Source organism: Vulpes vulpes, chromosome 14, assembly GCF_048418805.1.
Source record: "Vulpes vulpes isolate BD-2025 chromosome 14, VulVul3, whole genome shotgun sequence".
NCBI classification, from domain to species: Eukaryota; Metazoa; Chordata; class Mammalia; order Carnivora; family Canidae; genus Vulpes; species Vulpes vulpes.
Window position 1 is genome coordinate 23,201,689 of NC_132793.1, and position 26,237 is coordinate 23,227,925.

Here is a 26,237-nt window from a genome sequence, read left to right on the forward strand (position 1 = left end):
AAACAAAAAATGGTCAACATGTACATAAAAATGCTCAACATCACTCAACATCAGGAAAATGCAAATCAAAACCACAGTGAGATATCTGTCAGAATGGCCATCACCGACATGGTACTATAATACCAAATATTGTATAGTTGAAAAGTGCTAAGAGAATAGATTTTAAAAGTCTTCATCACAAGGGACGCCTGGGTGGCTCAAGCATCTGCTCCTGATTCCAGGGTCCTAGGGTCTAGTCCCCCATCAGTCTCCTCGCAGGGAGCATGCTACTCCCTCTGCCTATGTCTCTGCCTCTCTCTCTGTGTCTCTCATGAATAAATAAATAAAAAACATTTTTAAAAATCTTCATCATGAGAAAAAAATTGTAACCATTTGAGATGATAGATGTTAATAAAACTTATTGTGGTAATTATTTCACAATATAGACATATATTACATCATTTTGCTGTGTACCTTAAGCCAACACAACATTATATGACAATTTTATCAATGAAACTGGGAAAAAGATGAAATAGAAAAAATTTCACCAAGACAAAAACAGAATATCTTCATATACAAAGTAATTTAAATCTTACAGACAAGCACAGCAATTTTAAAAAAGCAGCCTAATATTTTTGAAGAAAAATCAGACTTCTAATTATATTAAGAGACTGAAAAAAACAACCATTAGAATGGTTAATTTGGGGGCAGCCCCGGTTGCCCAGCAGTTTAGCTCCACCTTCAGCCCAGGGTGTGATCCTGGAGACCCGGGGTCTAGACCCGCATCAGGCTCCCTGCATGGAGCCTGCTTCTCCCTCTGCCTGTGTCTCTGCCTGTCTCTCTCTCTCTCTCTCTCTCTCTCTGTGTGTCTATCATGAATAAATAAATAAGATCTTTTTTTAATAAATAAAATCTTAAAAAATGGTTAATTTTGCAGAAAAATGTAACAATATCCTCTGTGTCAAAAGCTTAAAGTTGATGAAATTCAATTGGAAGTTAAACTTCCAATTTTAAATACTGAGAAATACTGAGAAATCACGAGCTAGCAAGTTTGATCTGGTATTTTGAACAAGAAATGATGCTGAGAATAGACTTACAACAAGGTGAGTGTGAAAGCAGAGATAGACAGCAGAAGTGGACTTGATATTAAGCAAACCCATCTGTTATTCCTGAGAAACCACAAGACCACATTTTCCGGTTGTCTTGTACTTAGTTATGGCAATGTAATTTATTTCTGTTGGGTGTGTGTATACATGTATCTCATGTGCCACTTCTATGCCTGGTCTAAATAATCTCCCATTTGCCACTTTCTTTTCCTTTTTAAATTTTTAAATATTTTATTTATTTATTCATGAGAGACACAGAGAGGCAAAGACATAGGCAGAGGGAGAAGCAGGCTCCCCATAGGGAGCCTGATGCTGGACTCAATCCTAGGACCCCAGGATCACAACCGGAGCCAAAGGCAGATGATCAACCACTGAGCCACCCAGATGTCCCTCTCTTTCTCTTTTCCTAACACCCAGCTGTGTGTGGCGACCCATGAAAATCTTGGAATCCTTTGTTGAAGATGATAGAGACTTGATGTGTATCTTACTGAGTGCCTGAGTACTTGTGGGGTAGAGGTATTACCCTATTCCTATCTATTTTGAATTTATATGAACAAGAAATAAATTTCCATTTAGTTAAAAAAAATAGTAGCTGTTTGTAACTAGCCCTATATGACAGAAAAGTACTCTTGTCATAATACTTACTATTAATAAAAAGAGGAGAGAAAAAATTAGAAGCAGAAGGAATGCCATTAAGGACACTTTATGATGAGAGGGGAAAAAATGCCTCTTTCTACTGGGGACAAACCCAAGATAGGTGGAATCAGGGTTCTGCCTCCCATTTATGAACCCCAAATGGATCCACCAGTTCCCCTTCCTGCCCATGGAAGCTAGTACACGGGCATGTGCCCTATGTGGGCTCAATCAGATGGTTCTCTCATGAATTTGAAACTTGATGTCATGATGCAAAAGTGCAGAATCAGAGATTACTTTCTCTGTAGTCTGAACTGGGCAGTGTCGGTATCCATTACACACTGTTTCATAGGAAACTTCCCTTAAAATGTACTGACTCAAGACAGCAATTATTATTTATTGCAATTCTATGGATCGGTAGGATAGTTTTTCTAATGGTCTTACCTGAGTTCGCTTATGCAGCTGCTGATAGCTTGTGGCTTGAGGCTGCGTTGTCTCTGATGACTTCACTTTGGTGTCTGCGTCCCACCTGGGGTGGCTGGGGTCACTAGGCAGCTGGGCGTCTCTCTCCACACAATCTTTGATCCTGGGCTTCTTGGTGGAAGTCTTACCGGAGAGTGGAAGCTGCAAGGTGTGTTAAGGTGGAAGCTATGAAGTCACACGGTGTCTGTGCAGCATTGTATTGGTCAGATGAAGTTGTAACATGACCTCAGATTCAAGAAGTAGGGAAATGGACTCCTCATCCTGCTGGAAGGAGCTAAGAAGAATTTGTAGTCATATTGAAACTACCGTTGTCCCACAGGGTCAAGGATCTGGTTGCAGTGGCAACAGTGGTGACATTCCAGGCCGGCCATTCCTGGAGTAGTCTTTGGCTACATCTTACCTCCCTTGGTGATAGCCTCAGACTGGTTCTGCAGCTTTCACATCTATTCTGTAAACTGCTAGATATTTAACCAGTGAGTTATTTTCGTGCTTACGTTTAGCAATTTGTTTCTGTTTCTGAGACCAAGGATTCCAATTACCTCAGTCCACAAGGATCAAGCATCATACTTTTGTCAACAGCACCAAAGGCTGGAAGATGATAGAAAAATGTCAAAAAAAAATGTCATCAAGGTCTGGTTCTATTTTTGCAACCTAGATCCTCTACCCCCAGCCAAACTATCAATCAAACCCAAGGACAGTGTGGTCGTTCTCTTCTCTGGGGCTGCCATAACAAATGACTAGGTAGTTTAAAACAATGGAAACTTATTCTCTCATAGCTCTGGAGGCTAAAGTCCAAAATTCATGTTGGTTCCTCTGGGGACTCTTACTTCTTTCTTTTCTTTTCTTTCTTCTTTCTTTCTTTCTTTCTTCTTTCTTTCTTTCTTTCTTTCTTTCTTTCTTTCTTTCTTTCTTTCTTCTTTCTTCTTTCTTTCTTTCTTATTATTTATTTATTTATTTATTTATTTATTTATTTAACAGAGAGAGGGAAAGAGAGAGAGAGAGAGAAGGAGCGCACAGGCAGGGGAAATGGCAGGCAGAGCGAGAGGGAGAAGCTGGGTCCCTGCTGATATGGGGCTTGATCCCAGAACCGTGGATCCCAGAACCCTGGGATCATGACCAGAGCAGAAGGCAGATGCTTAACTGACTTAGCCACCCAGGTGCCCCACCTTCTGGAGGTTCTGAGGGAGAATCAGTTCCATGCCTCTCTCTGAGCTTCTGTTAGTTGCTAGTACATTCTCTTTATATTTTTTGGCTTGCAGACACACAATTCTAATCTCTGCCTTCGTCTTCATATGGAATGCTCCCCTGTGTCTTCTGTTCCTAAATTTCCTTCATTTTAGGATACCAGTCATTAGATTAAGGGCCATCTTAATCCAGTACAAACTTTTAAAAACTTGGTTACTTTTGCAAAAACCAATAAAATAAGGTCACTTTGATAGGTACCAGGGCCCAGGACTTGAACATATTTTTTTCTGAGGTCACAGTTCTATCCACCATAAGCAGAAAAATAGCTTTTCTAGACTTGCAAAGATTCAGAATGTTTATCTCCTATATGTCCTTTCTTAGGAAATTACAATAAACAATAAAAGGAAAGTAGTCCTAGTTCACTACCAGATTCTATAGGAAACAATATTTGTCTACTCACTGTAATGTGAACATGATCATAGATCTTTGACTTTTAGAATCAGTCTCTAGTTCTCCACCATCAAATGTGATCGATGAGCATGTGACATTAGCTAGTGCAAGTAAGGAATCAAAATTCATCAATCTAAATCTAAAAATGAACACAATTCAGTTATTGGAAAGTCTTTAAGTATACTTGTTATAACTTGGATATGTAAATCTACTTTATAGATAATAACATTTTATTAAATGTATAGATCATGTCTTTTTGATGAAAACTGAGTGTCCAAATTGAGATAGACTGTGAGTGTAAAATACAATTCAGATTTAGAAGACTTCGTTCCAAGACTGAAGAATGCAAAATATCTCAATAATATTTTTATATTCATATATTTCTTGTGGTTAGTGCTGCTAGAGGCAAAGCACATGAAACTTAATGACATCACAGCTTACACAACAGAATGTAAATTTTTTTTATTTTAAGGGTATTTTTTTGTATATTTTTTATTGGAGTTTGATTTGCCAACATATAGTATAATACCCAGTGCTCATACCGTCAAGTGCCCCCCTCAGTGCCCATCACCCAGTCACCCCAACCCCTTGCCCACCTCCCCTTTGACTACCCCCCTTGTTCGTTTCCCAGAGTTAGGGGTCTCTCATGGTCTGTCACCCTCTCGGATATTTCCCACTCATTTTCTCTCCTTTCCCCTTTAATCCTTCTCACTATTCTTTAGATTCCCTGAATGAATGAAACCATATAATGTTTGTCCTTCTCCGATTGACTTCACTCAGCATAATACCCTCCAGTTCCATCCATGTTGAAGCAAATGGTGGGTATTCGTCGTTTCTAATGGCTGAGTAATATTCCATTGTATATATAGACCACATCTTCTTTATCCACAAAATATAAATGTTATCCTTGATGGTATAAAAGTTCCAAATACCAAGGTCGGGAAGTGTAAAAGGAAAATGATTGACAAGTAGAAGTGTATGGCCCAATATTCTCATCTCAGAGAGAAGGGCTTCAAGAAACCTTGTCCTGCAGTGACAGAATGAGGAATAGATGTTAGGGCCCATTCTATAAAGTTACAATGTGACCCAAGAGGTTATTACTAAGCATGATGATATGATCATACATAGCAAGTAGTCTACATGTAGTATCATGATCTAGTGGTATGAGCACATTATTTAGAGCTATGGAAGCAAGTGCTGAAGAACAGAAGGGGAGATACGAGGGCAGGGACAGTTGCTTTATGTTAAAAGCCTTCTTGGAGGCACCTGCATGGCTCAGTAGGTTAGGCGTTTGATTCTTATCAGCTCAGGTCTTGATCTCAGGGTTGTGAGTTTAAGCCCTATGCTGGGCTCCAGGCTGGTGGATGTCACTTAAAAATTTTTTTAAAAAAAAGATTTGATTTATTTATACATGAGCCACACAGTGAGAGGGGAGGGGTACAGAGACACAAGCAGGCTCCCTGCAGGGAGCCTGATGTGGGACTCAAACCCAAGACTGCAGGATCAGGCCCTGGGCCGAAGGTGGCGTCAAACCGCTGAGCCACCCGGGCTGCCCCTAAAAAATTTTTTTAAATTAAAAAAAAAAAAAATAGTCTTTCTGTACAATGTGATTTTTTTTTTAAATAATTTGCGTGTATTTACCAATTCTCAAAAAGAAAATAAATTCAATGTTTGAGAGGTCTTAAGAGTTGAATAGAAGAGACCTGATATTCTCACTTTCATGAATTCGTCAAGATGAGAAATTTTCTCTGACCTAGGAGGTTGAGTGGCCCTTCCTCTTGCTTCTCTCTCTCCTGCTCATCTACATCAGACCTAGCACACACCTACTCCCTCCTCACCTTCTTGTTTCCTTGGCACTTCACTTCCCAAGCTTCCCCCCATCTGCTGGGCTCTGGGCTAAATGCTAAAGTGAATAAGGGGGACCTGCTGACATGCCTACACAGTGGAGGTCACAATGTGGTGGCTGTGATGAGGCCCTTGTTATAACTAGACTGGCATGAAAGACTTCACTGGGTATCAGTCTCCTTTGGGAGACCACAGGACACGTGTCACCTCTCCCATCCTCTCAGCCTCCAGCCCAGACCTTGGCAGAGTTCCTTTTAGGAGTTAGCAAGTGGCTAAGGAGGCAAGAGGTGAGGTGTTGGGGGCATCTGGCTCAGTCAGTGGAGCATGTGACTCTTCATCTTGGGGCTGAAAGTTTAAGCTCCATATTGGGTGAAGAGATTACTTATAAAATCCTTAGGGGTCCTTGGGTGGCTCAGTCAGTTAACTGTCTGCCTCTGCCCCAGGTCATGATCTCAGGGTCCTGGGATAGAGTGGGGAGTGGGGAGTCTGCTTCTTCCTTTCCCTCTGCCAATCCCTCGGCTCATGCTCTCTCTCTCTCTCTCTTTTACGATTTTATTTATTCATTCATGACACACACACACACACACACACACACACACGTGCAGAGAGAATGAGAGAGAGGCAGAGACACAGGCAGAGGGAGAAGCAGGCTCCATGCAGGGAGCCCGACGTGGGACTTGATCCCGGGATCCAGGATCACACCCTAGGCCGAAGGCAGGCGCTAAACTGCTGAGTCACCCAGGGATCCCCTCTCTCTTTCAATCTCTCTCTCTCTAAAATAAATAAACAAAAATCTTTTTTTTTTTTTTTTTTAATTTTTTATTTATTTATGATAGTCACAGAGAGAGAGAGAGAGAGGCAGAGACACAGGCGGAGGGAGAAGCAGGCTCCATGCACCGGGAGCCCGATGTGGGATTCGATCCCGGGTCTCCAGGATCGCGCCCTGGGCCAAAGGCAGGCGCCAAACCGCTGCGCCACCCAGGGATCCCAATAAACAAAAATCTTAAAGAAAATAGTATCTCTTAAAAAAAAATCCTTTAAAAATAAATTGATCAATTGAACTAAAAAAAAAAAAAGAGGTGAGGTGTTGGGAAGAGGTGTGGTGTGAAGGGTTAGGGGAGGGATAAGAGCCTCCAGGACAGGGGATACTGAGGATGTCTGTTGGCCCCAGCCCCTTCTCCTTCCTATTACCAGGTGCCAGAGCCAATCTACTATCTGCTGGGGGATGATTGCCAGGGCCAGAGATGAGGGCTCAATACTTGAAGTGGGGTCTGGTAGCTGCCTGTATAGTTACGTTATGGCTGATGATGATGATGAACTTCCTGGACCAGGAGTTCAAACAGAATGACTTCCCTAAAAAGACAAGAATACAATTATGCCACTGCCCCAGGAACTCTTTCAGAAAGTGTAGGTGTTCGTCTGAGATCCGCGAGTGCTCTGCCTGCCTCCGCGTACCTGGAACGTCTGTCTGGTTTGATGAACGCTTCGAAACGGCTATTGAGCCTGTGCAGAGGCCAGAAGATCCCATATCCTCTGATGCTCTGATATTGTGGTTGGTCGGTGCACAGTCTTGGTCTCTGTCCAGTCCCTACTCCCAACCCCATGCCCTGTCCATCTCTCCATTCATGGCCCCACACTCTAACCTTCTTCCAAAGGTAGTGAAAGTAGGATGAGTCCCTAAGTTCCTCCCTCCCTCCTATGCTTTTTTTTTTTTTTAAGGAGATTGAGAGAGAGAGAGAAAGCTTGAGGATGAGGGTGAGTGGGAGCAGGGAGGGTGAGTGGGGAGGGTGAGATCAGCAGACTTCATACCAATCCCAGAGCCCGACGTGGCACTCAATCTCATGACCCTGAACCATGACCCTAGCCAAAATCAAGAGTTGTTTGCCTAACTGACTGAGCACACAGGTACCCTACAACCTGTGCTTTTCGAAACTTCAGGGTGTCCAATCAAAGAGGGAGTTTGAGACTCAGAAGCCAATAGAAGAGCCTCCTGGGCAACCACTGGGCTACGTGGAGTCCAGTTGTCGGACCTGTGCAGTGGTTGGAAACTCAAGGTGCCTACGGGGCTCTGGCCATGGATTAAGGATTAACCAACATGACATGGTCCTCAGGTGGGTGCAGAGTAGGAGGTGGAGACCAGGATGGTCAGGCCAGATCCTCCTCCCCCAAATGTCTACCCTGCTCTCCTTTCCAGGATGAACCAGGCCCCCGTCCAAGGATTTGAGATGGATGTGGGGAACACAACCACCATGCGCATAATGTACCCCGATATGGCTAGCATGCAGAATCCTGGCACAAAATTGCTGCTGCTTCCTCTGAATTCATCTGGTCTAAAGTGGTTTATGGAAGTACTACAGGAACAGAGCTTCAGAAAGCCCATAAACCCTGGGTATGACAGTGAGGGAAGCCATTGTTGGGGGTGATAGTGGGGACTCCAGAGAGATCCTTGCTGAATATTGGGAGATCCCCAAGGCTTACCTAAGCTGCTGTGTTAAGTGACTCTGAAACTCCCCCATCCCAAACCTTTTTTAGATTTCAGATAGTCCAGTTTCCTGGTGGAAGTAACACGAGCAAAGACGAGGTAAGGGATCCAGGAGGGAAAAGGGGAAGGAGTCAGGTGATGTGGCTGTGGGCAGCCCCAGGATGGACTACTTTCTTTCATATTTCCCAGGTCTTGGTGATCAGCCTCACCTTTCTTCAGTACATCCAGGATCATTGGCTGCGAAAACGTCATCGTTTTCCATCCTTGGGGTTTGTGGGTCTGTTATATGCCCTGCACACTTGTGACCAGGTAAGACATCTTCTGCAACTCAGATTTTCATCCCCCTGCCAACAATGTCCGTTTTCTCAGGGACTTCAGATTGAGTCTAAAGTTTTTTGCCTGGCTTACAAGATCCTCCTTGATACCACTCCCTTCCTCTTCTCTCTCTAAACTCACACACTGGGCTTCTTAGGGTTCTCCAAACATACCAGCTACCTCCTGCTTTCTCATACACTGCTGCTTCTGCCTGGAATGCCCTTCTCTTATCTCCCTAGGGAGTCCTCTCTCTTCCTCTAATATGATGATGAGCAGCTAGTTGATGCTCTCCTTGCCAGGCTCTGGGATCACACTATGTGTTCAGAGTGTGTCCTCCCTGGAGGTGAGCTCTGTTCTCCTCCCAGCTCTAAGAGGAAACCTGTCACACTAGATGTTAAATGAGTGCTGAAGGGGGCTTTGGCAGACATGGAGGCAGGACAGGATCCAACCTGTGACCCTGTGGCTCTCTCCTGTCTTATCCTATTTACCAGGTATCCTTATTTGGTTTTGGGACAGATCAGCTCATGAGGTGGTCCCATTACTGGGATGATAAATATTGGTTCGAGAGTAACATGCACAGTTTCAAAGAAGAGCAGAAGCTCATCCTCCAGCTGCAGTGTGAGGGGAAGATTGTTATCTACAGCTGACATGTTTCTGTCCTGTTCAGTCCACTGGAGGCCCCAGGAGGGTGACAGGTAGTCAAGGGGACCACAGAGTGTCAGAGAGGGACTGGGGCTTCAAGTGGACCCTGGATATAGATCACTCTGCTGCTAAATAAAACTACAGCTTATTTCTCCCATGGGATTCCTGGTGGTATTAAAGGGCTGCATTCTATTCCACTTTCTTAACAGCACACATATCACCATATAACATATATATACATCACCAAAAAATAACCAAATGAAAAAGGGGAACAAACTGTAAAGTTGAGAATAAATCAAATGGATCTAACCATATATCAAATTAATAACATAAGCACCAGAGAAAAGAATTATTTCAAGTTCCTTTGGAACTCAGTACACTCTGTATCCTTTGCAGGATATATTCTGTAGGCAAAAAGAACTACAAAGAAATTTTAAACTTCACTCAGTAGATTTATTATAATATCGGTATTTTTTTTTGAAACTAGATAATCAGTATCATGGAATAAAGTAAAATAAGTAATTATATTAACATTATTAGGAACCAAATACAAAGTCAGACATGCATAGTCAAAACTCTGTGACATTTGGACGCCTGGTGGCTCAATGATTGAGCATCTGCCTTTGGCTCAGGGTGTGATCTTGGGATCCAGAATTGAGTCCCACATCGGGCTCCCTGCATGGAGCCTGCTTCTCCCTCTGCCTGTGTCTCTGCCTCTCTCTCAGTCTCTCTGTCTCTCATTAATAAATAAATAAATAATCTTAAAAAAAAAAAACTCTGTGACATTAAGTTCAAACTGGAAATATCATTATAAATTCCATTTAAAAAAAATAAACTCCATTTTTTTTTTAAATTTATTTATGATAGTCATACACAGAGAGAGAGAGAGAGGCAGAGACACAGGCAGAGGGAGAAGCAGGCTCCATGCACCGGGAGCCCGACGTGGGATTCGATCCCGGGTCTCCAGGATCGCGCCCTGGGCCAAAGGCAGGCGCCAAACCGCTGCGCCACCCAGGGATCCCATAAACTCCATTTTTAATTTTTGTTGTCCCAAAATATACATCACATTTACCATTTTAACCACTTTAAGTGTGCAGTTCAGTGGCATTAAGTACACACACTGTTGTGCAAGCAACACCACCGTGAACTCACAATTTTCCAAATACATTTTCTGCTTTGTCATCTGAACAATCTAAAAAACCCCTAACATACTGGTAGCAATGATCAGTCCTGGAACTCAGATTTGGTTTTCAATACCTCTTTCCCACGAAAAGATTCCAGGTCTGACAGGAAAAGTACACAGGAAATCTAGGCCTCAAAGTTGGGAAGATTTGAACATCAAAAAAAGCAATTGTCATGATGGAATCACAGGGAATATATAAAAAGTCCCGAGTCCATCATGATACTCAGAAATAAAAACAATTCACTGGAGAAGACTATTACATCAACTGGGGAGGGGGAGGCTTTTTTTTTTTTTTAATAAACAGAATTTCAAGGTAACCAAATAGCCTCAGTTAATGAGGGTGTTTGGTTGCTGGGTGCATAAAACAAATATCCACTACATTCTACCTCCCTGGCTGCCCAAAAAGTACACACAAACTAACAAAATGCAAATATCCCTCATATGGCCAAGAGCACATGTACCTGCCTCCCCCAGAGCAATGGGGTCTACAGAGTGTCTAGCTTGGAGCCAGAGTCCAAAAACCCCAAAGGTGTGAACAGTACAGCTGCCTACCGTCATGTTTTCCAAATCCTGGACCCACTAGGACATCCTATCAACATATTATTTAGAGAAATAAAAGTTACCTGCTACAAAAATAGTCTTAAAAAATTAGTTGCTCCTGGAGAGAGGTTAGAAAAGAACTGGATGGCAAACTGCTCCTTCTTTTTTACTTAATTTTGTAACCATGTGCAGGCACTGGTTCCATTTTATATAAATGAAACAAAAATCTACAAAACAAAACAAAAAGTTTGGTTGGGTAGAAATTTACTTTTAACCACATCCCAAAGTTTTCCTGTAGACTCTTTTCTCAAGAGGGGCCAGAAGGCTCTTTCTTTCCCCTTTCTGCCTCATGCCTACCAACCCTGTGCTGGCAATAGATGGCTCCCATCTCAGAGAGATGCTCCACACCAGCCTTGGCACATATTCTTCCTATTTTATTCCTATCCCCATTATACTTGATTCCCAAGCCCTTCCTTGTCTGTTGGACCCTGGGCTGAATGCCAAGGCGAAGGCAGTTATCCACAAAGCCTCCATGCAGGAACTCACAATGTGACTTGTGGTGGGGTCCCTGATTCTGGGCTGGCATGAAGAAACCCACTGAGCATCAACCTCTTCTCCTCTAGGGAGGCCACAGGATACACCAAGAATTGCCTCTCCCCTCCCTCCTCTCAGCCTCCAGTGGTGCACCCTGTAGAGCTTAGCAGGTGACTATGGAGTTGTGAAGGAGGCTGCCAGGCCGGCGTGGTGCTGGTGAAGTCTGTGACCACATCTTCCTACTTTTCCCAGTGTTTGGTGTCTGAGTCAGCCTGCCATTTTCCCTCTGCATGGGACCGTGAAGCCTTATGGTGGATTTTAGGCTTGTGGGTCGCCTTGATGCTCACCTGTGGCTGATGCTTGTTCTCTTGTCAGGAAGGTCTAACTTGAACGGGCTAGCTCCAAGGTTCTTGGGACCACAGGCACACCCCCTGGACCCTAGAAATCTGTGCATACACCCAATCAGCGTGAAAACACTTTGAAAGGGCTCTCCAGCCCTCTCTTCTACCAAGATGTTCTGTGACACTTTCTCATCCAGTGGCCAGTGAGCCTCTTCTGGACATTGCAAGTGTTTGTCTATGTCCAGGCTCTATCTTCCCTGGAGAAGAGGTCTTCTTTTTCAGTGTTCATTGTAAAGCTTCATGATACACAGGTTTAGTATTTGCCAAGTGAATGAAGAGCTGGATTAGGGGCAGGGACAGCAATCAACTCATTTTCTCCACAAGGTTACTACATTTGGAGATGGGCAGACAAGAGGTGGGCCCCATATAGGGAAAGGAGTTACATCCACCCCAGCACGATTTCTTGAGCCACAACGCCACGGCAGAAGGCAAGGTAATCATATAGCTAGAACATGGGACTAATTTTGGACAGCAACAAGCCTTAGACTTTTGGATCTGCCAGGTGGGGCTGGAATACTCAGATCTAGGAGAGATTATGACAGGATACCAAGATATGAGGTACAAGAGTGATGTATGGATTATCAGGCACTGGATAAAAGCCTTCCCCGATTCCATCACCTCAACAACTAGCAATAATTAAGGAAGAATCAAAATCGAGTATGAATTCTCATCCCCTCCCTGCCTCCACACATAAGCCCCTGTGCTGAGAACAGAGAGCAGCCACTCTGTTGGGGACACAATGCACAGCCTCTAGTGGAGAACTGCAACTCTCCTCTGACCCCTGACCCATTCCTCTTTTTACCTGCAAGCCCTCCCACCAGTGTCATGCTTCAGGCCTCAAGAAGGCATATAAAGAGCTAGTGGGATTGATTAACAAAGGACCAAGAAAGAGGTCACAATGTCCACACTGTGACAGGCTACTGATATAAACCAATTAGGTGGGACCCATGGCACCAGGGAGCACAGCCCTACCTTATCTGGAAGTCTCCCTTCTCAGCCTCACCTCCACTGGGGTCTAGGCAAACCCTGGTCCCAGCAGGTGTAGATGGAGGAAATTCCAGGGCCCCGAGTTGAGACCCCATGTTCTTCTTGCTCCCTTGGCTACTTCCTAAGTGTAGCAAGCAGAGCTGAGCTTGTACTCCTTCCCCATGGTGCTGGAGGATCACACAGGGGATGTTACTGCTTGTAGCATGCTGATAGACCCTCCTTCTTCATGCTCCCTGACTTTGCCTCCTCCCCCTGCTTCTTCCTGTCCCCCACCTCTGCACCCTGACTCCACTTTTCAGGACCTAGTGTTAGCACAGGGCTCAGATGCTCCCTTCCCCTGCCCTGAGGAGCGAACAGGTGGTTAGCAGGTCAGGAGATAGGTGAGGTATTGCGGGGTGGGGGTGGGGTTACATAACACAGGAGGGTGTCATGTGTCCTAAGACCAAACAATTAAACGACCAGCTGGCTGAAAAGGGACCTGTTTTATGTGATGAGAGGAGGCCTGCATGCAGTCTTTGGCTGGGGGTTGCCTTGTTGCTTTTGTGGGCGACGTATCCCCACTTCCACAGGAACATCTGGAAGTTCTGCTGCTGGCCCAGAGCCCCAGAGGCTCTGAGGTTGCTCACCACGGTGCCACATCTGCATAGCCTGCTTTCACCAGCAGGCTGTCTGCCTGATTTGACCAGTGCTTCCAGATGGGCCCCGAAGCTCCTTATGAAGTTGGAGACCATCTCCAGAGTTCCTGGGCTCTGAGCTATACCACCTCCCTGACTCCTTTCTCTGCTCCAATAGCCTCCTTTGTGTTAGAACATGGGGGTCAAGCAGTAAGTGGTTTGTGCTCTTCTCTGTAGGCCCTGATGCTAGGAGACCAAATCCAGTGCCAGCCAACCAAGGAGGAACTATTTCAGCTGACCCCAGGCCACAGCAAAACTCTGAGACCATGACGGTCCTGTGCTATATACAGTGAGGAACTTAGGTAATGTGAAATCGTGTTGTGGCATGGGACATCCACTGAGGAGCACCACACCGTGCTCTGGTGGGGGCAGGAGGGTGAGGGTGGTGAGCAGTGCCAGCCTGTAAGCCCCAGTGCCTTCCTGACTTCCTTTCCTATCTCTGCAGAATAAACCGGGCCTCATTTTTAGGTTCAGGGAACAAGGGCAACAAACAGAACTTACTTGTACATAGTGCACCTGAGAATACCCATGACCTGGTAAGAATATCCACGTGCTGCTGGCGTTGCTGAAGCCTCCATATGCAGTATGGACTGTGGTGGTCTTGAGCCAAGGTGGAAAAGGGCATCTTTTATCAGGTGGTGTGGCTGGTGGAGGCCCCAGGCCTGGAGCAGACAGCCCTTAGCTTTTTGGTGTTGTTACCTTGCCGTCACTCTGCTGTGATTGCACGCTCCCCAACCCCCTCACTAACGTACAACCAGTTTTTCCTTCTCTACCTCATGCTAGGCAGCTTTTCTGCCTTCAAGCTACTGCTAGTTCCAAGCAGGGAAGCAGATGAATCAAGGTAATTCAGTTGTGCTCTGATGATTGTTGCTCTAACACACAAAGTAGGGAGACTGGTTGAGAGAATGGGGTGCCACACCCACCAGACCCAGGCACTCCCTAGGAACAAGAACATTGCCCAGACTCTGGCTAAGCTCTACTACTCTCACGACTTTCTGGCCTGCACCAGCCTCTAGCAAACAGACAAGGAGAAGGTTGAAGAGAAGGGAAAGATTTTGTGAAAGGAACCCTCTGCGCTCAGCTCTGACCTTTCCCCTCAGGGTTCTGGTGATTAACTTTACTGTCCTCAAGTACATCCATGAGACCTAGCTGGTCAGGGACATTTCCTAACCACTGATTTGCTGTGGCATGAGATGAGGAAAAGGAAAGGAAGCTCTGGCCTGATGCCCTTAGGCAAGGTTCAGTCCTGCCTGGAAGATCCACACTCTCCTCTAAGCTAGAGAATCAGAGGATGGGACAGAATATAATGAGCCAAGTCCTGTTTGTCTTTGAGAACTCCCAGCACAGAAAAGGCCAGGTGAGGCTTCTGAGTCACAGGGAACCTCACTAGGGTCTAGCATCTCTCAGGCCCCAGGCCTAGTTCTGGGGACTTCTAAACTGTGATGTTTTGCTAAGCATCTGTTGCTGAGTCCCAAGCCATGAGTTTTTGGAATAAAGCTTCCACAGTGGTGAACAGCCCCCTGTCTGCTCTGTGTGATGTGATGAAATACAAGGGGACTGGGCCCTGAGTAAGTAAGTTTGCGGGAGTCAGGTGCTATTCTTAAACCCCTACATTCTTAACCAGGCCTTAGCTCCATCCTCAGGCTTAGGAAAAGGAATTCCAGGTTACACCTGAAGGGCCAGAGGAAGGCCAAGCCCAGCTTCTTTAAAGAAAATTGTTCTTCTAGGTTTCGAGAAAGTTGCCAACAATAAGTTTTAAGGTGGTGAATGGGGTTCAGTCCAGGGTGCCTCCACCAGGGTCAGTCCCTAAGTGACAAATTCTGCCATTGGCCATTCTCTTTACTGGCTTGACACACAGTTGGACTACAGGGGACCAGAGCTGGTCGCAGCTGGTATGCCCAGGAAGGGACGCCAAGGGCATTCACCCAGAGCAGAAGGGGACTGAGGCCAGATGGAGTGTGTGAACTCCAGAAACTGACTAGCCTAAGGTCAACTCAATGTTTTCGAAGCCCCAGAAGTTATTTTAAGTCAAGAACATATGATGGTTCCTCATTATCCATGAGTTCAAATCTATATTCCAGGGCCCTCTATAATTTCCCTCCCTACGCATCCAACCTGAGCCCCAGCATGCTTTGCCACAGGCTGACTGATCTTCCCAGCATGCTTAGCAACCCCGCCCAACTCCTCCATCCTTCAAGGGCCAGCTCATGCCTTCCTTCCTCAGTCTCCAGAATTTCTACACACTTCTAGTCAGCACACAGAGCTGTCTGTGTGACTCATTGGTAAGTGTTCTTGTCAACTGGACTCCAGCTCCCTGTGGATAGTGGCTTTGTCTTGTTCCATTGGTCATAAGCCTTCTCTGTCAGAATGTAGACAGATGACAAATTCATGCTACCTGACAGGAATCTTTAGCAAATTCTTCCTTCACAGATGCCCTGATGTGCTACTGTTGCCCAGTGACACGAGTGAAGACAGCAGCAGAGAACAAATGTGGAGACATGGGGTTTATTGTTGGAGGGGAGGAGAAAGATTAGGTGAGGTGCTGGGGTAATACATTCTAGACAAGAGGCAGGAGATGCCCCTGGGCCAGAGCAAAACTCCTGCAGGTGACTCTCGGTTACGAGCAGGTGTGGCTTGCCTCATGCCTACGTGAGTCAGGGCCTTCTCCAGCCTTGTGGGTTTCCTTCCCTCTCTCTGGGTCATGACAGCCATTCATCTGTTCATGTATCCCCAGGTTGGCCCAGATCCTGCCCTCGCTGTGGCTGCTACCTGGAGATGGCCTGGATAGTGCTGGGGCTGGGGCACAGCAAAGCTGGCCCTGGGGATGTCAGACTTTGAGTCAGGGACTCGTCCAGCTTGCGGGTCTCGGCCTCCAGGACGGTGGCTTCAGGGGCCTGGGCCACGGCCAGCAGTGAGTGGGAGAGGCTGTGGTGCAGGCCCGCTAGCTCACGGCTAGTCTGCACTGAGCGAGCAATGTAGTCCTGCCTCTGCTTCCGCTCCAAGGACAGCTGGCCCCGCAGCATGGCCACCTGGGGGCAGGAAACCAAGAGGGAAAGGGTAAGTGCCCCAAAGCTGCCCCACACCCTCCTGCTCTACTCCCCGGGCTCTTGTGAGGGAGTACCTGAATCAACTACCACACACAAATCTCATGATCAGCACTATGGTATTTGGGGCAAGAGTCCTTGGGAATCATGGGAATTCCAGTGATTCTCAACCCTGGCTGCACAGGAGACTCGAATAGGGACCTTAAGAACAAGAGCAACAACAAAATACTCATGTACTTCATTGATGGATCATTTATGTAATAAAATGCCAGGATTTTAACTGTATATTTTGGTGAGTTTGATAATGTTCATACCCATGTATAACCACTATCCCAATCAAGATACAGAATATTTTAAGCCCTGCAGAAAGCTCTACAGTGCCCCTTTGGAAGCTTTTGATAAATACTCTGACTTAATTAGATTGTGGTGAGGCCTGGGCATCAGTATTTTTTCAAAGCTCCTCAGGTGATTCTAATGTGCAGCCGAGGTTGAGAATCAATTCTTGTTTCTCTGGGCAGCCTGGGTGGGTCAACAGCTTGGTGCCGCCTACGGCCCAGGGCGTGGTACCGGAGACCTGGGATCAAGTCCCGCGTCAGGCTTCCTGCCTGGAGCCTGCTTCTCCTGCCTGTGTCTCTGCCTCTCCTTCTCTGTGTCTCTCATGAATAAATAAATAAAATCTTTAAAAATAATAATAATCCTTCTCTGAGGAATACATGGAGACTACCAGGAGGTGGTTACTGGGAGCTCAGGGGAGATCTAGGACTAGGGTGAGGCAAGAGACTCCTGGAGTGTACAATTTAAGGAGGGACTCCAGGTCGATAATGAGCATCCCCTTAAATTCTCCACCCTACATGCTTCCCTTGCCTCCCCCTAGTCTGGGCCCCAACTCGGGACTGCTTCCTATGAATTCAAATGAATGGCTAAGTGTAGCTGTACAGTCAGGCTCTGCCAGTAGTGCTATTAATTTCTGAAACAGACTCAGAAATAAAAATTTCATAGTTCTTATTATTCCTGGGCTTTGGAAGACAGGGCAAACCTTATAATAAAATGCCAGGATTTTAAGTGAGGCCTAAGGGGCAAGAAGGCACTTGATCCTAGCTTTCTTGTATGCGGTGGCTTCAACTGAGCTATGAGGTATGGATCTTGGTGCTGGTGCCAGACTACTGTGCCTGGTATGCTGGCGACAGCCCTGCTTGCATGGGTGTATTTGAGGGCAGAGGAGACCAGAATGCTCATGTTTGCTTTTGTTTGTCCTCCTAGAATCTTCTGTCTGCCCCCCGGCCCTCTTCCTTCTCCTCTCCCTTCCTAAGTAGGAAGCTGGTGGTCTGGGGTCTGGAGCATGCTTTCTTCCCCACTCCTACCCTAAACAGCTGGGATGCTGAGTTGGGACTGGGTTCTTCTTGCCTCCCATACAGACTGAAGTTCTCTGAGGAACTATCTCCCATCTCTCTGCTGGAAGGTCCACAAGGGGTCAAGCACACAGCAATTAACCAAAGCCTTGTCCCCGGATTTCAAGGGAGGGGAAAGGGGGCTTAGAAAGCTGATCCTTCCAGAACATACCTCTTTCTGCAGCTCAGCCATCTGCTTGTCATCTGAGGAGCCCTTCTGTCCTCCCCTTCCATCCTATGGAGGACAAATGTCATTCTCTATCGGAATAGGCCCTCCCGCCCTGGGGGTTCTGTAGGCATTTTCAGGCAGCTCATCCCAATCTCGGGGGCCAAGGCAGGTGCTGTGGGCCAGATGTGCCTGGATCCACACTGGACTCCATGGGGCACCATGGCCCTTGGGCAAGGAAGTCCACAAGGGGCCAAGCCAGCCTAATGGATGATGCCCATGGAGACATGATGCTGAATATCCAACAGGCTCAGATGGCATTGGCTTGAGTCACCTTTTCATTTACAGAAGTATACCTCGCCACTGCTTTGTGCCAGCCCTGGGCTGTGAGCTAGGGATGCAGAAAGGAAGTAAGGCGGGGTGCCTGCCCTTGGGAAGCTTTCATAAAGGAAGGGGGACAAACAGCTGGGAGATGCTCAGCCACCAGAAGAAGTCTCTCCCGATCAGGCTGCAGCACTGTTTATTGATGGGCATAACTCAGCTAAAAGAGTGCTGGTCTGGAGAGTCTTCCCCCAATTCCTTACCCTAAAAAGCGAGTCTAGTCCCAGGAAATACCATGGACTCTAATCTTATAAATTCAGTACTACCAGGGAGGAGAGCCAAGGGGCCCACAAAGCTGCTATCAAGCTCCTGGGCACATCAGGGTCTGGCAAGCATCACTTGAAACTCATATACAGGGATTCTGACCAGAGCCCGAGGAACCCCACTCCTGGGTGAGCCTGAGGCCCTGGTCTGGCAGCAGGTAGGTTACACGCCAGGGAAGCCTTCCTGAGTTCCTGAGAAGGTAGGGCTGCATGCTGTGACTCCATCCCTACTGAGGATAGACCGCTTTCCTGGGTCAGGAACAGACTGAGCTGCCTTGGGTGGGTAGAAGCCAGCCAGGAGGGGCTCTCCAGGTCAGCTAGCATCATGGCTGTCTTCCCCCAGAGGGTAGCCTGGGCTATGTACTGCAGGGGACTGTTTCTGGGGGCCAGGTTTGGGCTTTCTGGAGGCCGCAGTCAATAAGAGGCACACCTGCTGTGTGGGGGACGAAGCCGCAGCTTCCTTAACCTCCAGGCCGCCTGTCCGTGACACGCGCATGGACTCCCTCTTCAGCTTCCTGCGCTCTCGCTCCACCTGCAAGATTCAGCTGAGAAGTCAGGACTTGGCTTGGCTCTGGGGCTGGAGCAGGACTGCCTGTTTGAGAGGCTGGTGTGGCTGTGGGTGTAGGTGTGAGCAGGGGACAGCAATCATGAGAAGCTAAACTCCCAGCATGAGGAGAGCATGGGCCAGGGCAGCCTGAGAGCAGAGATGTGCTGCTGGGCCAGAAGAGGTAGGGCCAGCCACTCAGGCCTTCAGAGCAGGCTTAGTGAAGGCTTTCTGTAGTATTCTAGACTCTGCAGGCCATTAAATCTCTGTCACAACTATTCACTTCCTCTATTGTAGTGTTCCCATGAGAATTTCTTGTCAGCAACAGGCAGCAGGGCTGAATGTGGCCCTGGGGCTACAGCTTACAGCTCTGCTCTGCGGGCTACACGGGAGGTAGAGATGCCTGCCCACTGGACCCCAGTTGAGGGAGCTGAGGACAAGAGAAATGGATTACCTGCTCCAAGGTGGCCCGCAGCTGGACATTGTGGTGCTGCAGCCTGCTCCGGTCAATCTCCAGCTGTGCCACTGCTTGCTGGAGGTACTCCAGCCTTTGTCCCCATAGCTGCCTCTCCTCCAGCCCAAGACTAGGCTCAGCCTTGACTTCTGACACCTGCAGGACAGACCTGTTACTCTCACTTGGGCAGCCCCTTAGGCAGATGGGGATCAGATAGAGGGCAAAGGGATCAATCTGGCAGAGCTGAGCTTCAGGGACCCAATTCCCAAAGGAGGGGAAGAAGCCCCTGGAAAGGAGCTTCCCCCTGGCCATCTGTTCCCATCAGGCCCCCAGCTCACCTCTTCCAGCTGTCCACCTACCTCTTCTCTGGGCCTCTGTTCTGCTCTGCTGGTTGAACTAGGGCTCAGGAGCTGCTCCTTCTCCAGAGCCTGTCTGGTGAGCTCCAACTCATCCTGGGACATCAAGGTGTGGAGCAAATCATCCCCTGACAACGTCATATCCAGACCTTCTCTGCCTTCCATCCTCATAAAAACCGATTACTTTTCTCATCAGATTAGTCTTATTGTTCCTGGAGCCTCTTCTGAACTATTCTAGTGAAGAATCTTTATTTTACAGGTGGATAAAGCAAAGAAGCAGAGAGGGGTCTATTCAAAGATGCACAGTTGGCTAGGGCTAAAACCTGGCTCGTCTGAGATCTCCCATAAGCTAAGCAACAACTTGGAGCACTGAGACATGGACTCTGGGATCACACACAGTTGGGCATTATGTCACCACTTGTGGGCTCTGTGACTTGGTAAAAGAAAAGAAAAGAAAAGAGAAGAAAAGAGAAGAGAAGAAAAGAGAAGAAAAGAGAAGAAAAGAGAAGAAAAGAAAAGAAAAGAAAAGAAAAGAAAAGAAAAGAAAAGAAAAGCTCTATGAAGCATAGATCAAGACCCTGAGGTTAAATCCCTATCGATAAGTGGGGACCCCAGCACTAGATATTTTCTAGGTGCTGTATGTCTCATAAGTGTTAATGGTCAAGAAGACAGATAAGAGGAAGTGCGTGTGCACAGGTGGAAGTTGTCTGGGAGACAGGAAGATCTCAGCAATAAACAGGCTGCATTTTAGAGTCAGACTCCCTAGATCTAATTCTGCCATCAACTGGCCGTATGACCTTGGACAAGTTACCTGGCCTCTCTGAACTGCAAACTGAAGATAACTGAAGCAACAGTGTCCCGGGACTTCAATGACTGCCTCCTTGTTCTCCAGATCCACTGTTGCTTCACAGAGTAGCCTGAGTGATTTTCTGGACTTAACATTGGATTGTGTCACCCTCCTCCACTGCCCCAAATGCTTCATCCAGGTCCCACTGGTCAGCCAGGTCCTTGACACAACTTAGAAGCCCTCAACGATGATGGCACCCTGCTGCCTTGTCTTCTGTTGCTAACTGCCCCTCTGTGTCCCAGGCAGCCCGAAGTCCCTATGCAGACATTACACATTCTCCTTCCTTTTTCCTCTTCCCCAGCAAGCTCCTCCCGTACCTGTGCTTGGCTAATTCCTTACTGTTCCCTTCTCATCTAATTTTAAAGCCTGCTTTTATTGGGAAGCCTTTCAGGATTTTCCACTAGGAACGGCTGGCTGAGTGCCCTCTGCATGCTCAAGAGCACACTGATCTTCCCTAATGAGGATCTAATTAGAACCTGACAGTGCATTCTAATTGTTTATCTGCTTGACTAGAAGCTCTATGAGGACAGGAACCGTGGCTGTCTTACTTTCTCCATATCCCCCCAGACTAGCACAGTACCCTGGATTCCACTTATCTCCACTCTCTCACACCCTGAGGTGCCACAAGCCCAGGGTGGTGGGCAGCCCCTGAGCTCAGCCAAACTGGGCTCTGCACCCTCCCTGCTGTTATGATTCATGGGGTGACTCACCTGCAGCCTCTGCTGTTCCAAGTCCCGCTCCAGAACAGAGGCCTGTAGGAACATGGCTGCCTCCTGCAAACTGCTGACGCTAGCCTTGCTCTGGGCCAGGGACAGCGCCAAGTCCTGGGCCTTCTCCCTCCACTCAATCTCCCTGGCCTCAGTTAGCCTCAGCGCTGTCTGCAGTCGCTCCAGCTCCTGCTGCAGCCTGGGCCCTAAGGTGGCAAAGTCTGTAGAGGGCTCTGGGGGCGCTGTGTGGCTGTGCAGTGAGTCCTCCAGATTCTTCCTTTGCTGGGCCTCCCTCAGCCCCAGGATCTCCTCTTCCTTTTGGGCTAGAGTCAGCTGCAACTCCCTTAGGCTTTCTCGAAGGCCCCTCATCTCTTCCTCTTCTCTCTCCTGCTCCGGACCTGGCTTCCCTTGGATGGCATCTTCTCGGGCCCTCCGGGCCAGAGACTGCTCTAGCAGCTGCCCCTGTCTCTTCTGATGGCTCAATTCTTCATCTCTCTGGGCAAGTGCCCGCTGGAGCTGCTGCACGGCCTCCTGGTGCCGGAGGTCCCGGTCCTGGATCTCACCCTCTCGCCTCCTCAGAGCCTCCTCTAGCTGCCTGGCTTGTGCCTGGCAGGAGTCCAGGGCAGCCTGTAAAGTGGCGGTGCTGGTCTCTAGGCTGCGGCTCAACTCTGCTTGACTCAGCAGCCGCTGCTCTTTCTCCTGCACGGCAGCCTGGGCCTTGCTTAGGGCCTCCTGCAGAGCTTGGGCCCAGTCCCGGGCTGTCTCCTCCCGAAGCTGGGAGGCCCGGCCATCGGCTCGCAGGGCCTCCAGCTCCAGGTCCCGTTCCTTGAGTGCAGTCTCTGCCTGTAGCAGGCTGGCCCGCAGGCCCCCGACCTCCACCTCATGCTCCTGTGCCCGCTCAGCACCCTGTTGCTGGAGGGCCAGCAAAGCCTCCTCCTGCTCCCGAGACTCAGCTCTTAGGTCACCCACCACCTCCTCCAGGGCCTGCACACGCCGTCCCTCCATGGCCAGCTCCTCCTGGAGCCTTCGCACATGCTCCTTGTGGTCCTCAAGCTCTCCCTGGCGCTCTTTCAGTGCCGTGTGGGCCTGCTCCAGAGCCCTCTGTAGGGTGCTTGCCTCTTCCTTCCTAGTCTCCTCCTGCCCCAGGGCCTGCTGCTGTTGGTGCTGCAGGGCCTCGAGCTCCTGTTCCCTCTGGGCCAGGGCTCTCTGGGCCTCTTCCAGGTGACCCTGAAGTGACCGCTCTTTCAGCTCCCCCTGTTCTGCGGCTTCCTGCAGATGCCGCTGCAGGACCACTATCTCCTGCTCTCGCTGAGTCAGGAGGAGGCCAGTCTCCCCTGCCTTCCTGTGTAGGCCCTGGAGCTGCTGCTCCAGCTGATCCTTATACTCCTTCAGTTCCTGGATGCGTTCCTGCTGGCATTCTACCTCCCTCTCCTTGTCACGCAGGATCAGCTTCAGGTGCTCCAGGCTCCCGCGCTGGGCTTTACTCTGGCCCTTCCCTTCCTCTGCCCGCTCCTGCATCGGTGGCCTCTGGGAAGCCAGCTCCCGGCCTCGCTCTCTCAAGGACAGCTTGATCTGTCCCAGGTCCTCCTCCAGGATCTTGGTCTGCAGCGTCCTTTGGTCTTCTAGGACCCGAATCCTTTCCCTCTGGAGCACCACGTCCTGGTCCCTCCTCTCTAGGTCCTGAGCCAGACGCTCCTTCTGCCTCTGCAGCTCCTCGACCTGTTCTCGCTGGGACTTCAGCTCCTGGTCCTTGTCCTGGAGCTCTCGCGCCAGAAGGGTGCTATGGCTCTCCAGCTTGTCGATCTGACTGCTCTGGGCCTGCAGCTCCTGGCTCTTTTCTTCCAGGTCCAGTGTGAGGTGGGTCAGAGCTACTCTCTGCATTTCCCTCTGGCCCTCCAGCTCCTCGATTGCCTTCTGTTGGCACTCCATCTTGTGATGGTTTTCCTCTCGTTCCAGAGCCAGGCATTCCAGAGTAACCAGCTGCTTCTTCAGGTCCTGAATCTCTCCTTTCTGGGACTCTATCATTTGGGCCTTCTTCTCAAGTTCGAGAAGCTGATGCTCCAAGATGTTCCTCTGGGTCTCTCGATCCTTCTCGAGCTCTTGGATTTGCTCCCTCTGTGCAACCAGCCTCTGCTCTTGTTCCTGCATGGCCAGAGGCAGATCTTCTAAAAGGGACCTGCACTTCTCCAGCTCCTGGATCTGTTCTTGTTGCACATCTACCTCTTCACTCTTCTTCTTCAGGTCCAGAGACAGAGCTTCCAAAGTAGCCTTTTGCATCTCCTGTTGTTTTTCCAGTTCCTGAATACTTCCCCGCAAAGCCTCCACCTCCCCTTCTCTTTCGGATAGAGTCTGAGCCAGGATAGCTAAATTCTCCTGTAGAGCCTTCCCTTGGGCCACCTTCAGCTCGCCCTGCTCCTGCAGAGCCTGGGCCCGCTCACGCTCGGTCTCTGCTTCCTCACTCTTGAGTTTCAGGGCTGAGCGAGCAGTTCTCAAGTCCTCCTCCAGAGCCCTGGTGGCACCGGCCTGAGCCCTGGCTTCTGCCACAGATGCCTGCAAACGTTCCACCTGGGCTGTCAGGCTCTCCTTGGCTGCCTGCAGTAGCTCTCGCTCATTCTGGGAAACAAGATGCAAAAACCGCCTTAGGCTACGCTTCCTTGATACTGTCACCCCAGCTCAGGCCCTCCGTTTCCTTACTCTGTGGCACAGCCTGCCCTGTCAAGGAGTAACAAAAAGAACTGGTGCATTCCACGTAAGCTGATACCATAAGAAATCATCCCCACAACATTCCAGGGCTCTGCTAGGCCCAGAGAAGAAAGCCTGATACAAACGAGCCATCCCAGATTCTGGTCTTTCGGGACAAGGGACAAAAATTTCTACCTCAGTTCAGAAAAACTCACCAGGGCCTTCCTAACGGGCCTCAGGGACAGGGAGATAGCCAGGGAAACAGACTTTTGCTGAAGGACGTTGGACATGACATATGGATGGGTTATGACCATAAGCTGAGGTGGTCTGGAGCCTGGCCCCTGAGGGGTCCTGCTGAAGAAATCCCCTCCCCCAGATCAGGGCCACCTCACCTGGGCCTCTAGTCCCTGCAGCTCTGCTTGCCGTAGACGACTCTGTAATGATGCCACAGTTCCATGCAGTTCAGTCAGCTCAGATTCCAGGGAGTTCTGTTTTCCTTCCCACTTGGATTTCTCTTTGGGAAGAGAAGGTGGTAGAGCAGGGCCCAGAGGTGAGGGTGGAGGAAAAGAGGGATATAGAGGCAGAAGGATGGTGAGGAACAGAATCAAAGGGGAAGAAGGCTAAGAAGGAGAATTACATCATTTCGCAGACCTGTCACCCATCTGCCAGCTGTTCCTGGTTGTCGAGGCTCCTTGCAGCATCCGCGCTCGCAACTGTGTCTGCTGCCCAGTGCCAGCACTTGCCTGACTATCCTCCCAACACTGCCTCACCCTGATCACGTAGAGATCGCCAACCCTGAGTTCCAGGCAGGGGTGAACTAGAGGACATTGGAGGTCCTTTCTAGTTTCCAGTTCTATGATTTGCAGAGGTTCCTAGGGACTGGTGTCACTCTATTGGCTGCCCCCTCATTTCTGAAAAATGCACCAGAACCCAGCTCTCAGGGAGCCCTCTGGGATATTTTCAAGGCCCAGACTCCCTCCCCAAGCTGTCCTCTTCTCTTCTACAATGGAGCCTTGGCCCCCAAGACCCTCCCTCTCTTTTTTTTTTCCAAGTAGTCACCACCCATACACTTGGCTGTGGTAGGGGGACATTCTCCTTAGATCCTCACACTTTGCTATCTCCCAAACAAGCCCATAATCCTTGTGCTGTCAAAGGTTAATAATTTTGACGACATAGTTGGAGATGACAAAAGTTATCGTGGATAAATGACAAAAGACAGAATTTTATAACCTTCTCACAGTCCTGGCCCTAGGTAGCTAGTTTTTAAGTCTGTGGACAGAGAAAGTAGAAGCTTAGCCAGGAACTTCCCTCACTTCAGCCACTCTGTCCCCCTCTGTCTCCCTCCTTCCAGAATGGCCCTCGAAACAGAAAAATAGTCATCACCCCTTTGGAGAGGTCTCTAAGTAGCTTCTCACAGTTGTGAGTGAGCAGTGAAGAGCAGCTGCCCCTTCTGGACTTCGGCATCTCCTCTGTCTTTGCTCCAAACCTCCCTGCCTGCCTAGAGCTTCTCACCTTCCTGGTTCTGGGAGAGTTGTCTCTGCAAATCCTGCAATTCTGTGCAGACCTGACTCTTCTCGGCCTCTGTATCAGTGAGACGCTGTTCCAGCTTCAGGGCCTGCTCCCGCAGATCATCCTGGGAAAGGTAGGGTGAGGTTAAGCTCCTCATCTTCCACAAAACTACCCCAGCTCCGGACCCAAGCACCCCCCTCCTTCCCTTCAGCTTCTGTGGGGTCTGCCCTGTGGATCTATTCCTAGATGGCTCTCTGGAGTGATGAGAGGCTCTGCTCCAACTGACTGGAGCCTAGAATCCTTGTCTGACCCTGCTGAGCTCAGGGTCAGTTCTCCCCCCAAATTCCAACTTCAAAGCTCAGCTCAAAGGTCACTTCTTCCTTCCCTGTGACCCTCCCCAAGTAAGAATGAATTGTCCCTTCCTCCTATTATCACTATTTACATCTGTTATTGATCC

The 26,237-nt window shown here is 48.5% G+C and overlaps 2 protein-coding genes across 23 annotated transcripts in view; one reads left to right on the forward strand and one right to left on the reverse strand.

The window, feature by feature from the left end:
* The first annotated feature begins 7,672 nt into the window (after positions 1 to 7,672).
* Positions 7,673 to 9,253, forward strand: LOC140595367 (CMP-N-acetylneuraminate-beta-galactosamide-alpha-2,3-sialyltransferase 2-like). Its single transcript, XM_072736029.1, has 5 exons — positions 7,673 to 7,792; positions 7,876 to 8,070; positions 8,214 to 8,262; positions 8,353 to 8,472; positions 8,970 to 9,253. Exons 1-5 carry the CDS (start codon positions 7,782 to 7,784, stop codon positions 9,123 to 9,125), a joined length of 531 nt encoding a protein of 176 aa, XP_072592130.1. The 5' UTR covers positions 7,673 to 7,781; the 3' UTR covers positions 9,126 to 9,253.
* A 6,675-nt stretch (positions 9,254 to 15,928) lies between these two features.
* Positions 15,929 to 26,237, reverse strand: part of CEP250 (centrosomal protein 250) — a 50,230-nt gene continuing 39,921 nt past the window's right edge. For 19 of the 22 annotated variants that reach the window (XM_072736016.1, XM_026009820.2, XM_072736022.1 and 16 more), the window contains 8 exons: positions 25,784 to 25,904; positions 24,664 to 24,785; positions 21,593 to 24,202; positions 20,039 to 20,131; positions 19,680 to 19,835; positions 19,112 to 19,213; positions 18,044 to 18,106; positions 15,929 to 16,468 (listed from right to left, as the gene is read on the reverse strand). In XM_072736016.1, the coding sequence (XP_072592117.1) occupies positions 16,205 to 16,468; positions 18,044 to 18,106; positions 19,112 to 19,213; positions 19,680 to 19,835; positions 20,039 to 20,131; positions 21,593 to 24,202; positions 24,664 to 24,785; positions 25,784 to 25,904 (3,531 nt within the window). In that variant the 3' untranslated portion in view covers positions 15,929 to 16,204. Of the gene's footprint in view, positions 16,469 to 18,043; positions 18,107 to 19,111; positions 19,214 to 19,679; positions 19,849 to 20,038; positions 20,270 to 21,592; positions 24,203 to 24,663; positions 24,786 to 25,783; positions 25,905 to 26,237 lie in introns of all 22 variants that reach the window. The other 3 variants (XR_011996934.1, XR_011996935.1, XR_011996936.1) reach the window with 3 other exon arrangements.